This window comes from Gymnoscopelus braueri, assembly GCF_963280865.1.
Source record: "Gymnoscopelus braueri genome assembly, chromosome: 20".
NCBI classification, from domain to species: domain Eukaryota; kingdom Metazoa; phylum Chordata; class Actinopteri; order Myctophiformes; family Myctophidae; genus Gymnoscopelus; species Gymnoscopelus braueri.
In genome coordinates, this window is record NC_137622.1 from 12,434,622 (window position 1) to 12,449,383 (window position 14,762).

Consider the following 14,762-nt stretch of genomic DNA (forward strand, 5'->3'; position numbering starts at 1 on the left):
AACTATTAAGGAGAGCAGAATTCATCACCCAGGCTAACAGAAGTAATCAATATTCCTGTGTCCTAAAACGATCTGTGATTGACCTGTGCAAAGTGTAGTAATTAATTAGAACTAGGGAAATCCATTTTGTTCACAGAGTTTGATGCAGAGCTTTTGGAGACTTTACATTCATTCCATATCCCCTTACCCTAACAGATGCATGCCTACCCTAACCTTATGAAACAGCTTTGAAATCAAACGGGGGACACCATTTTTCCCCCCAATTAGACATGTGTCCCTAATCAACTGGTTTGATGCCCAAAATGTGTCCTATTTCAAGAACACACACACACACACACACACACACACACACACACACACACACACACACACACACACACACACACACACACACACACACACACACACACACACACACACACACACACACACACACACACACACACACACACACACACACACACACACACACACACACACACAGTTGCTGGAGTCATTCTAGTCCGTCATAAGTCCTAACAGCTCATGTGCATTTTCATTCCATCTGGGGTTGTAGTAATGGATCCGTCCCAGGGGGAGTTGAGCGTAAAACACTCAGCGGACGCAGGCTACGCTGCACCCCAAAGCCTGCTTGTGCATTGGGAAAAGCCGTACATTCTCAAAATAGTCAATGTGATTGGGTTACGGTTCCAGCGTGCCAGGGGCATAGCGTTGTATATCAGCGAGGTGACATAATCCAGCTAGCATGGGACGGAGCAGTGCCACTGATTAGTGAGACAGGTGGGCGTTTTATTCCCATTACTGCCCTCTTAACCCTTTAAGACCGGGACCGCATCTGTGTCATTTTAAGATTTATTTGGCTATATAAAAATAGCAGATATACAAGCGCTACGAGCTTGTAGATCTGCTATTTTGGGAAAAATCGTGAAAATGTGTGCAAATCTTTGAATATCTTTTTTTCTGTAGCGCACATTTCTAACTCTGTTACAACTTCTGGGGGGTCCCTGGAACAAAATATTTTGAGATGGGGGTCCGCGGCCAAAATTCATATCATTTTGGGGGTCCTTGACATGAAAAAGTTTGAGAACCACTGATTATAGCAACATTTTTTTAAAACTAGGTTTATAAGACATTTGTAGAATCCCCAGAAGCAAAGATTTGAGTTAAAAAAAATTGCTTTAAAAAATATATATATATATTCAAACGATTTGCTCAAATTTTCACGATTTTTCTAAAATAGCAGATCTACAAGCTCATGGCGCGGCACTCGTGCCATTTTTGAATAGCCAAAGAAATTTTAAAAAGACACAAATTCTTTCCCGGTCTAAATGGGTTAAATGCATTAGAGCAGGGATATTTCACATCTCCATCTAATAATTTCTGGGTGTTTTCTCACTGGGCTCAGATGGCACATACGGCCGACACAGTGGGGGTCTGATTTCCACACATGAATTATGACTTCAGTCGGCTGAGTAAGAATGTCACTGTGTGAATGTTTGACCATTTGTGTGAGCTGTGTGTGCGTGTGTGTGTGTGTGTGTGTGTGTGTGTGTGTGGGGGGGGGGGTGTGGGGGTGTGTGTGTGTGTGTGTGTGTGAGAGAGAATGACTCAAAAGTGGACCGTGAGATGCAGGGTCATGGACAAAGAATCACTTTAATGGAGGAAAATTGTGTTATTTAATAGATTTGAGTCCTGGCTTCATGGCCAATGCAAAAAAAGTAGGTTCCGAATCCTATGTGAAACTAGTTGAGAAGTACCACCAAAACACATGAGGTTGAACTTGAAAATGTGTTATTTATCATTAAAAAAAAAGTAATGGTAACAACTTCAAATGAGGCAGATAATTTTCTGGGTATCAAGTTGACGTGCTGATTCAAGAACGTTCCGGAAACAAGTTCCTTTGAACTAGAAATTAGCAAAACTATCCACTGACTTTTCTTTTAACTCCTTTGAAGGAACATAATATTTAAGTGATGATGCTAAATGATTTGTTTTCCAGTGCAGCCATGTGAAGAGAGTGTTTAGTCGAGTTCCTCTTCCTCTGATGTTTCAGTGCTACAGTACAGTTTGGCATAAATGCAGAAACAAAAATGACATGCCAACATTACTTACTGTTTAACTGTCTCAAATAAATCCAGGAATGACTGGAATAAGGCTTGGCCAAAGGCTCAGCTGTGTTTGCTCCACAGAGCAGTAATGTTCCATGGTACACTGGCTCAAACCATTCTTCTACAGTATAAATGGTGATGTTTTAGGTCAATGTACCTCAAAGTGACTGTAGTACATTTGCAGTATCAGCAAAAAAACGTAAGTTTTATATCTAAAACCACACAGAAACTGTAGTAATTTAGATCAAAGTTTGTCAGTTAATTTCACACTTGGAGCTGAATATGTCAGGACAGAATATTAACCACTTAAACCCTATATGCTGTACTTCGTTGACCAGAATCCTCCACCACCAGGGGTCTATACTGGGCCCCCTCCTGTTTTCTCTCTATACCAATCTATTCGCTGAACATAGTCAATCTACAAGTTCACAACACATAGCAAAGCTACACACTGTATGGCTAACAGTACAATACGGATATACAGACTTCCCAGTACAGTCTGTTACCCAATGGATCCACACTGCTAAGCCACTGTTTAAAACCCTGTTTGTTGTGAATAAACACAGATTTTAAGTCAATAGCTACCAAAGTGATTGTGATACCGATGTTCAATTTCCATCTGTTGAAAGCTGAGAGTCACACCTACAGTAAAACCTCCCTGAATTCAACTCCTATCAGGCAGACGATGGATCAGTAACTCCCATCATTGGTTTTCTAAACTGGCACGGCTAATGAATGTGCCTAATAACTGTGAAACGGCTCCGGTGCATCAAGCCACCGTGCTGCTCTGTTTCACACGTCAGTGAAGCTGTAAATCATGACAGAGAGGAGTGGAGTTCTGGAGTGAGCTCAGTGAGGCGTTTGGACCGCATGCCATGACTGTGGCCTATTTTCAACTTTTCATCTCAGACTTGCTTTCCAGAGGTACAGTACATTCAGAAGATGCCAGAGTGGGAATCAAACCCCCATTTCCACTCTAACTGATCTACTCAGGATCCACTGTGGTCAGGGTAGAAGGTGTCTCTATCAGAGAAGTCACAGCTGCACTGACTCTTCATTTCTGGTTCTGGGTCAAGTTGCTTGTCAGTCAACTGCCGGGTGAAGCGATAGGAGAGCTGTTACAGGACACTCTGAAATACTTGTCTGACAGGGAGCGATGACATCTGCCAAACTATGCAGACATGCCCTCTAGGGGCGTTACCAAGGTCAACTCATCATACTCCCAAACGTTTAAGTCCAAAGGAATTCCTTTTGCCTTAAACACCCATTGAACATCTTTTCATATTTATCCATCCATATAGCCTGTCTTTCGTAAAGTTACACACTTTGTAGTTACTCACTTTGTACATGGGAGCTGCCCAGTATGACCACAGGCCTCCACAGTTGGACACTGGGCAGCTCCACCAACCCACAGCAGTTTGGGGTTAGTTGCCTTGCTCAAAAGTACATATAGTTGTTGGGGGGCTTGTCATTCACTTCAAACTCAGATACAAAGCAGATTGCTGTGAATGCTGAGAATGTTATAATATGCCAGAGGCACACTTGATCCCAATATATTATTCAGCTTGGTAGTGTATCACTTTGAGAGTGATTTGTAGCCTCAAGAAATATAATCTTCCCATGATTTGACCCAGCAGCAACATTAATATTTTTATATCTACTTCAGTTTTCAGAACTCTTAGTATTTCTGTTCACAGTTCAAAAGCTTAAAAGGGGTCTTTGCTTGCCTTGACACGCATGCCACGAAAATGACCTTTTGACTTAAAAAGCCAGCTTTGATGCTCTCCTCCTGGCCATCATGGACAATCCCTCTCACACCCTACATGAAACTGCGGCAGGGCAGCGAAGCTCCTTAAGCCTGTTACACCTACGTTGCAAGAAGGGGAGCTATAGGAGATCTTTTCTGCCTGCAGCAATAAGACTTTATAACTCCTCCTCTGGTTGGCTTGATCAGACTGATTAGGATGGGGGATGTTTGAATTCAAGCCACAGGACTCTTAGTAGTGTTTGGTCTGTCTTTCAATATTGTAGGTCGACTATAATGTTAGATGTTTTTATTATAATGGTTTTAATGATGTCTCTCTTTCTTGTCCGTTTCTGATTATGAGGGCTGCTTTAACACCTTTATTTCCCCTCTGGGATGAATAAAGTACCTACCATCCTCAGTGAAGGTTGTAATCTAAATCAACTATAAAATATGAGGGTAAGAGAGACACATTAGAAGAGAGAAGCTCTGCTATATATATATATATATATATATATATATATATATATATATATATATATATATATATATATATATATATATATATATATATATATATATATATATATAATTATTATTTTTTCTTTTTTGTCCTAGATCATTGGGAGAAAAAGGAACTCTTGATAAGTTGTGTAATTTCTAATATATGTGGAAACTAAACAATAAACATTCCTCAATTCTTACTCTTACTTACTCTACAAGATTGTCTGCCAAACAGAGGTGACATATGAATGTGAGAATCATGTTAAGTGGAGGAGGTTACAGAGGGGAGCAGAGGAAATGATGCTAAGTGTACGTCCTAGTGAATGACAGGTAGTATTTGTCCCGACAGGTAATCTCGACTACTTCTAGGCAGATGTGCAGACGTACCCCACCCATGTTGTCTAGACTGCATCATGCAGACACTCTCTTTACTCCGTCAAAGTCCATTTCTCCACAAGGGCTGTTTACAGGTCTGTGTTTACGAGACTATACATTTATGTAGGAATATTATAGACCTGGCTACAAGCTAGGGCTCAAAATGGCTCAGTTTATTTTCTTTTTGTTTTTCAAAGGCCTACTTCATATGGAGCTGGGCTCTGTGTTCCCTGCCAGGGAGTCAGTTATTGTGCTGCTGATAACACTCAATCCTCTCTTCCGCTGAACAGCTTCAATAGAAGAGTAATTTTGCCCTCCAGATAAGGAAACAATGCTGAACGAAATGACACATTGGGTTTTAATTGGCATGCATTTTGTTTTGAATGGAAAGCGTTCATATAAAATCTTTAAGATCTCATGATGCAATAACAGCTCTTCAAACGGGACGACGTTTATATATAATGGAAGGTTGACAGAGAGAAAGCCTGACACCAACCCTGCCGTTGCCATTCAAAATATTATCGCAACGCTGCAACTCGATGACATTTCTCATCCACAATCTAGAAATAGTTCAGGAAGTGGGTTTGTCATTGGAGGAGAACAGCAGAGGGAGGCAGGACACTCTAACCGCCGGAGAGGCTGAACTGATGGGAAACGGAATAAAGAGAAATAAACAACATGTGAACCAAGATGGATGCTGTCTTTTTTTTTACATTTGTTTATCCTGGAGACGTTTCCTGAGCGCACATACCCTTTCTTCAACGATACCCTGCTTCACTTTCGCACATATACACATACATATACATATATATATATATATATATATATATATATATATATATATATATATATATATATATATATATTTATTACACGGCTTGGTTGAATGCTCGATTCCGATTGGTCAGTCATCGGTCATTATTTCTTGATAATGACCGATGAGCTCTATAACGGACCGCTGTGTAATCAGAGACTCAGAACACCTGCCTGTGCCAACCTGCGCTGCTTGGTTTTATACTTTATCCAACATGACAGCCATGTAAACAAACAACCAATGTCATTTACAACTAAACGTTGCTCTCAAGAATGTTTTTGAAAACATTTGAAGTGAGAAATAGACGATGCAATAACCGAAAAGTGATTCTATTTGATCCACTGCACTTCCTTGTTTATCGTGGCGCATCGACGGGGGAATACCAAAACGCTCGCCCCAAAACACAGTCGCCCCGGGGCAAATCCGGCGGTATTACAGGCAAATCGGCGGTATATAGAATGGGGGGCGAGTGTGTTTTGGGGCGAGTTTTTTTTTTTTTTTTTTTTTTTTCGAGGCGAACTTGTCCGCCCAGCCCAATACTTATGGAATACTTTCATTGCCGTAAGCAAGGAAATACTTCGTTTTGTTGTTACTTTTGAGTCCATTTATTTATTTATGTATTTAAGTAGCCGTGTAATAAGCGGGATAATGCATGGGGAGGTAGTCATTATTGAAATTTAAAGCCCTTCAGGATGATAATGCACCTCGGCTCCGCCTCGGTGCATTATCACCCTGTCGGGCTTTAAATTTCAATAATGACTACCTCCCCATGCATTATCCCTTGCATACTGTAGGCTATGCCAGGCTGCCCAGAGCAGCCACAGCAAGCTGCTCTTGGCCACTGGGCAGCTTTGGGTTAATCACCTTCAACTTAGCTTCCCTATATTTTGGGCATCAGGGCATGTCATTGAAAAAGTGAAAAATTGAAGTCATTGTTCTCAAGTTAATAAAAATAAATTTAAAACAAATTGAAATCTTACAAAACAATTTTAAAAAAGCATCCCTAACGATGATGTCACTGGTAGGCGGGTTTCTGAAGTGTCCACAGCCCTCCTATGAGAGACAGACCGAGTAGAAAAAAATGACACAATTTTCTCATGAGCATTAGTGTGGACATATTATATGAAGAATGGGTGAAGTCGTCCTTTAAGTAGTTATTAAGTGCCTTGCTCAATGGCTCCTCAGGACGGAGTGCTCAGAGATGGGGGCATATTGCATTTTTCAGTTCAGTATTTGGTCTAGGGATTGAATTTGAGTGTTATGGTCATTAAAGATAATGCTGTTTGGTCATTATTTACTGTATAGTTGTCTACGCACTTCCTGCGTGTTGATTATTTAAATAGTTATGCCATTTACTGTAGATAAATGCTATGTACAGTAGTATGTTTACAGTTAGTTAGTTACTTTGTAGCCCATAATTGTTTTTTTTTTGTACTTTAATTCCTCAACCACTTAGTCGGTTGTTTGCTAACAAACCCTTCATGGTATGGTCTCCAACTTCACAGCTAAATGTTTAAATTGCAAATTGTCTCACGCCTGTTTTCGCTCAACTTTAGGGTACATTAGTCCATTTCTGTTTCATATATATGGTCGAAAAAAATCCTTTAACCTGAGGTCATCATCCAGAATGATCCACAATTAGTATAACATAAGCCCAAAAGTCTCAGTACATTGATTAATCACCAGCTTGATAAGCAAACAACAATAAGGAGGGCAGTGCTCTGGTCCAAGTTAATATAGTGATCATAATTTAGAATGACCTTGCAAGAAAGAATTGCTATGGCAAGAGAGGAGAGATACAGATCAGCAGAGAGAAGAGACTAGAGGAAAGTCCGTCATTAGAACTCTAGTGATACTGGTTATGGTGGAAGGGTTATGAAGGGCACGACACTGTGTCTGTGAACAGAGTTGTTTCTCCTTCAGTGGAGCATAAACTTGTGACCCAGATCGCTGGAGAAACTCCCTGCTTCGGGGAGAATGAACCAACACTCGCTGGCCGACATGACGAGCAGCAGGCAGGCAGGCGGTGGCATGCTCTGCTTGCCAAATACAGCACTCCGCGTTCACATGGCGCTGACAGCCAACACATAGACACTGCTAGACACTGTTATCCAGGGGTCTCCCAAGCTCTGCAGAGAGAGAGATGGTGAGAGGCAAACACTAGGCCGTGCCAGGACTCATAGAGCGGCCTGTGTTCAGGTGAGGTGAGGGTGAACTTCGCTGGAAGGTTCACATTTCTGCCACCATCGAAGAGCCACGTAACCACAATGTTCCTTTTTTCCCCCCCTTTCCGTTATGTGTTGAGTGAGTTTCATAGCACTTGAAACATGTTGCAACTCAAATCTATCTCAAATACACAGCCACAGATGTGATGATAAAGCTCTTTTTGTCACCCCTCCCCTCCCCTGAACAATTGACTCCAGTCCTTGCAGATAAGAGGTTATGCTCTTTTGACAGCAGTGACTTTCCTTCTGCACTCAACTCATCCATTTGCTTTGATGGGCTTACAATCAGCACCGCATAGTGGTCACTACTGCCCTGCCTGCTTACACTGATCAACTGCAGTTGTGCCGTATTCATTTTCAAACACATCCATCATAGTGCAATGTCTCCTACACTGGGATCAGTCTTTCCCAGGAACCAGGCGCTAGTGGGCCAGGGTGGGGAGGGTATCGGAGCCATATTAAAGAATGAATCCAGATTCCAAAACCCTGCTGGTTTTGGGTTCCACCGGTTTTACGGTCGCAACGTAAATTCAAATTAAAAAACATAAAGTTAACTACTATGGAAACCACTTAACACAACATAAGTGGTGATGTGAATGCCAGCTGGCTGGCCTGGCGGCTGCCAACTGCAGGGGCTGGCAGAGGCATAAACCATCGGGCAGGAGAGACTGAGTAATAAACTGGACCAGAAGTGGAGACGATGATTCCTCAGCAGAGTAAAACATGAAAGCATGTTGACAGTTTCCAACAGTGGAAGGATGTGGGCCACTGGACCTTCAGGTGGGGAAAGAGTGTGTGTGTGTGTGTGTGTGTGTGTGTGTGTGTGTGTGTGTGTGTGTGTGTGTGTGTGTGTGTGTGTGTGTGTGTACTGTATATATATATATATACACACACATACACACACACACACACACACACACAGCACAGTATATATTATGTAGTTAGTCAGTACAGTGCATAGCTTGAAGGAAAATAGTAGTTTGATATAATAACTGATGTTTTACAGTTATGCATTATGTGAATGACTGAAGTGTGCCCTGACGGTCACGTGTCATGTGAATGTGTGATTTACTGTACATGCATGAGTGTACATTAGAGAGCTCCCACAGGCTCCAGTGTCCACCCAGCTGCAACGGTTTAAGCTGACAATATTATCTTTTTCCGCACGTCACCTCATGAATGCACAGTTCAGCTCAGTACATCCATACCTCCATGTATGTACTGTACAGTGTGCATGAATAACTGCACATCTCCCTGATGGCCTGTGAGCCCCATCAACTCTATCCTCTCTCCCCTAATCTCCTAATCCTTGTCTGAACGGCGTTCTGTGATCACTGGCAGGTTCACTGCGTTCCATGCCTTCCTGCACGGCTGCTGCGTGGGAATATCCACAGGTAATCTGTATCTTCTGCAAATATCTACAGACAGATAGCTTTAATAGAGCCTGGAGGCCCGGGCTGGTTGGGTGGGCCAAGGCGCTGCTGAGAACATGACCTTCTATGGCAGAGAGAATCAGGGCAATCTCCTCTCACTCAGAAGTGATTTAAAGTGTTGCCCTGTGAGATGCTCTGTTTGATTGTGGAACAAAGTTGTATTCAGTGGTAGATTGGGTGTTATTGTGACTCACAGCCTAATGGAAAAGGACACTAAACATTGCAGCTTGTGTTATCCCAGTGCAGTGACACAAGCATGCCTAGAGACTAATGTATGAGAAGCAACTAGATCAAGTGTGCTAATTTACCTGTAATCTCGTATGTCTGAGGACTGTCACTGTGCAGGGCGTATTGATTACACTGATTAAATACACTGATGATGGAAGCACTGCTACGTTAAGCTCACATCAAACACATGACGTCGACGGATCTGGCAGATCTGGACCTGAGCAAATCAAATCACTGCGTCTCCTGCATGCGTACTGGGTTTCACAGCAATTAAAGCGTTGTAAAATGTTTGCATGTATGTGGCATGGTCCTCCAAGATCACTTACAACATCAGAGGATTGTGAGAGACGCATCACACACAGGGCACAGCAGCAGACAAGTCTCCCCCCCACCCACACTCTCTCTCACACACACACACGGAACAGCAGCGGACAAGTCCCCATACACCCACACACACACAGCCAGCTCTATAGAGTCATCAGACACCTCCTGCCAAGTTTAATACAACCAGGGACCATAACTCTCCAAGCAACCACTGCTAAGCGAGCGTGCCTGCCAGACAGCTCTCTCTCCCCTTCTCCCCCATCATCTAAGGGCATCAGCATTTGAGTGTGAGACACAACTAGAAGGTTACAGCCGACCACCACGGCTGCTAGCTCAGTTGCTCTCATCGCACGTACAGTATGTATGGCCACTTTAAAGAGCTCTCTGCAGAGGTGTCATCTCAGAAAATAAATAAAATTGTCATCACTTAAGCCCTATTTCGAAAGTAGCAAAAAAATAACATATCTACAAGTTCAACATGTCATGTTATGAGCCTGTAGATCTGCTATTTTCTTTTTGTTTCATTTTGTTTGCCTACATGTCACATGTAGATGGCCGGACATGGATTGAGATTGAGATGCATTCAGCAGTGCAGCACCGATCTGAAATCAGATTAATCTGCAAAACATCTGAGGTAAAATATGCATTAAAATAACTCAATTCGGGGTTAAATGTGAACGCCAGGTGGTGGCAGCTGCCATCCTCTGGGACCCCAAATTGCGCCCCTGGCACTTTGACTGAACTTCAACCCACCCCACCTCCATCCCTTCCATCCCAGCCTGGCTCACTGCTCATGTTGCTTTGCTTCCTCACTGAAGCTGGACTTCCAGAAGGGAAGCTGTGAAGTCGTCCGGTTCCTCTGTGGTTCCTGGGGTGAAGTCAGTGCTGCATGTCTCCTCACAGAGCCAGACACACGGCCGGAGCCTACGCAATACTCACCTCAATGTACAGAAGAGTATTATCGTCGCTGTTGGGTGGACACCATACTATGTCCAAAACTTTTACTTTTTTATTATAAAAAATATATATTTAATAGTAAAAATAGCCGATCTACAAGTGAGCTTGTAGATCGCTATAGCGATATAGCTATTTTCACTACTTTTGTGTGACACTCATGTGTGACGAAGTAGGGCATTAATATTATGAAGAAATATGGAGATACAAGCCGGTTTCTGCCCCAAAGCAACAATTGTGTATGTGTATGTACAATCTTCTGAGTGCTTTGTATAGTCTACTGTCCATACACTGCTTAACTCAGTGTAAAAAGTGACCCAAATTGACCCATTTTGGATCCATTTTACACTCCACTAACATAGATGTGTTAAATTAACACTGAGGATTTGACTCTGTTAAAGTTGTCGAATGTCTGTGCACCAGCCACCAGAGCCATCATCAAGGTGAAGTTCTTTGCTTCTATGTATTTGCAATACTGTGTATGTACAGTAGGTTGCACTCTACATGTGTATTATGTGTATTACGACTTAAAGAGGAACACTGTAGTCCAAGCGGTGCCTCAGATGGGAATATTTGTTTGATTTTAACCACTTTAACTATTCTTTTATACTTTGGCTATTTAAAAAAAAGGAGATATACAAGCTTGAGCTTGTTATCTATATTTTTTTAAACAAATATTTTTTAACTCAAATCTTTGCTTCTGGGGGACCCTGGAACAAAATATTTGGAGATGGGGTTTGGCGGCCAAATACATATACTTTTGGTGGTTCTTGACATGAAAAAGTTTGAGCACCACTGATATAGCAACATACGTTCTCCAGAAAACTGTTAGGATTTAGAAGACATTTACAGAATCAGCCTCAGGTCTTGGGTTAACATGCATACACCTTGAGTCTCAGAGGTCTTGTTAAAGGCCATCAGGACAGGAACTGCAGATTCTTGTGGACATTTGGGTTTAACAATGAAGATGTTTTTCAATCATACCAGGTCAGTTAGAACAGAGTTCCCAACTCAATGGTGTCAGAGGTGAGAGGTCACTGTTCATATTATGTTAATAATATACAACATGAAATGATAGAATATCAACAGCTGGCTCTTGGTCTTTGCAGCTGTAGTTAAAACCATATCTTCTGCTGGTCATAGCTATATTCTTTAGAGTTATTATTATTAATAATACAAATTTCAACAAAAAAAAACATTGATGCACCCTGAATTACAGACTACAGTCTCTAGACTTTAATGTGCACAGCCACAGATATAATGCTGCTCTGCTTATTCATGTAAACAATGTCGCACACATAATGTATTGTACAACTTGTGCCACACACGCGCAGCACACACACACACACACACACGCTATAAAAACCATACGCGCAGGCGCTCACGAACACACGCGGCTTAGATAAACAAACAGTCTCATTGCAAAATTGCCCTTGATGGCAAGGAACCGTTTAAGGGTGTAATTATGAATTACTTGCTAGTTATGTTGGAGACACAATGTCATCTTTCCAGCAACAGACACTTTGTCACTGAACACTGACCTTAAAGGGACTTTTTAAAACAATTCGATAGCAGTTCAGAGGGTAATGCAAATGACATGGCCCTACTGGGAGCGCCATGCTGTATGAATGGAACCTTTTTATGACGAGTGAGGAAACTTCTCCTCTTGGGAGACCTGAAATTTCAGAGGGTTTCCCCCCCTTAAAACATATATAGGGTACACATGAAAGGTACCAAAAAAAACAAGGAAAAAAAAAAGGTAATTTCCACTTCCTAGTCTGGATAATGCTGTTTGAGCAGAATAAAACGCCTCCATTCATTCCCCTGTTTATAACTCAAGCAAGATGTGCTTTTATTATTTAGAGTAGAGGGTCTCTATGCCTCTGGAGGAATAAGCAGATGTGACAGATTAGATGATGATCACTTGTTTTAGTTTGATCTGTCCTGTGTCCTCAGTTCTATTGTTCTAATAGTTTTTGTCCCTTTGTATTGTTTTAAGGCTATTTGAGCTACAGCATTGGTTCCCAAACGTTTTAGCTCAAGACCCAAAAGAGAAATTAGATGTTTGTACCCAAACTAGTGAAAATAGCAGATCTACAAGCAGTCTGAGGAAAATCATTTTCTTTTTTAATTAATAAAAAAAAAATTTAGGGGGATTTTTTATTTATTTTTAAGTGACCCATAAAAATGTGTCCACGACCCACAAATGGGTCTCGACCCACTGTTTGGGAAACAGTGAGCTACAGTATAGACATACACTGATACATTCTTTAGGCTTCTATAAAGTTTGCTCCCCCCCCCCTGCATCTTTGGCTCATAATTAATGAAAACCATCTTGAACTCACCGTTCTGCTCCTTTATACTCGGAAGGTGAAACTTGCTCATGTGACTCGATTCCGCCTCATACTGTTGGAGAAGAAGCGACGCAACGAGGAGTAATAGCGGCAGGATCATTTGGATTCAGTGCAGATCACACAGTGGATTTAGTGGAGATCACACTAGATCACACAGGGCTGCAGAGACAGGGATGGATCAGATGGGGGATCACCAAGCGCACACGCCGCCGGTCAGAAGACTCCGAGGCTGCTCGTTTGGACACATTTGTAGGCGGTAAACGTAAAGTAGAACCCACATAATCTTAACACCAGAAGCCTTTAGTCCTTTGTCAAAAAAGAAAAGGGAAAAATGTTTCAATTAGTGTCTTCCGAGTCCCCCAGAAAACTTGTGTTCACTTTACGCTCTGAGAAGCAGGACTCCAGATGCGCACCTGTTGGCTTGATTGGAGAAGTCACGTTCAAAACAGTTGGTGGGAGTTTTTTTTACGCAACCAATCCGCGTTTAAATCGCAAACTTGTCCCGTGAAGTGCAGTCATACCCACTATGTGTGTGATACGAAATCATCTGAACACACACACACGCACGCGCGCGCGCGCGCACTTTGGCTAAAAAGTATGCGTCCACGGTATATTATAAGCGCGTCCTCGAATCCTTCGTCTGAGACACAAATCCCTGCAGAACTTCAGTTCAGACTGTACATTGAAACCTTAATAGAACCTTAATAAAAGCAGAAACACGATAGGGAGAAATAATGTGCTGCAGTGCACCAGATATAATAAGTCCTCCTGTTGTCTGAGCTGTAAGCTGTCTGTGTGAGAAACTGACTGACTGACTGCTCCAACAGGTGCTGGACATAAAGTCAAACTTCGTACCGGCGCAGGGAAAACTCCCAGAGAAGTTATTAACCGTTCCACTGCTGTGTCCTCCTCCTGCTCCTGTGGGGAACACGCATGCACGCGCGCACGCACGCACACACACACACACACACACACACACACACACACACACACACGCACACACGCACACACACACACACACACACACACACACACACACACACACACACACAAAGATTTGTTTTCTTATATGCATAGATAGTGCATCCACAAAAAACATGATAGTGCATATAGTACACATGCTATATCGTTATAGCCTCATAGCATAATTAACAATATATTTTTGGTCAAATTGACATTTCTGCATAACTCTCTCCTAACACTGCTGCCTTCTTCAGAATACTTGTTATGGTCAAAAAATGACTTAGGCCATGCTATGAGGCTAACTTTTTGACTTTAGGCAGAAATGATTTTGAATGTAACAAGCATTCTGATTCTGCAGAATGAATCAGCAGTGTTAGGAGAGTAGTGTTATGCAAATATAAATGAAGGCAGATAAACATGAGTGTTTTTTGTTTTGCCTAAGTCAAAATATATATTTCTTCTTTTCTGAAAATCTTCAAAATGTGACTTAGACAATTATGCTATGAGGCTAACGATATGTTTAATATAGTTAGTTTAGATGTATTTGTGTGTATTTATGCACGTTACACACACACACAACACACACACACACACACACACACACACACACACACACACACACACACACACACACACACACACCTATTCGTTTCCCCTTATTCACAGAGAGATGGGGAATAGAAATGGACAGCTCATATTGGGACATAAAGTGTTTGTTTCTGTTGCACTTCAGTGT

At 41.9% G+C, this 14,762-nt stretch overlaps 1 protein-coding gene across 3 annotated transcripts in view; it reads right to left on the reverse strand.

Annotated features, from left to right (window-relative positions):
* pdgfc (platelet derived growth factor c) overlaps nucleotides 1-13,871 on the reverse strand; it is a 55,421-nt gene extending 41,550 nt beyond the window's left edge. For 2 of the 3 annotated variants that reach the window (XM_080417030.1, XM_080417028.1), the window contains exon 1: nucleotides 13,055-13,871. In XM_080417030.1, coding sequence (XP_080273156.1) covers nucleotides 13,055-13,163 — 109 coding nt within the window. In that variant the 5' untranslated portion in view covers nucleotides 13,164-13,871. The remainder of the gene's footprint in view (nucleotides 1-13,054) is intronic. The other variant, XM_080417029.1, reaches the window with a different exon arrangement.
* Between the last annotated feature and the right edge of the window lie 891 nt (nucleotides 13,872-14,762).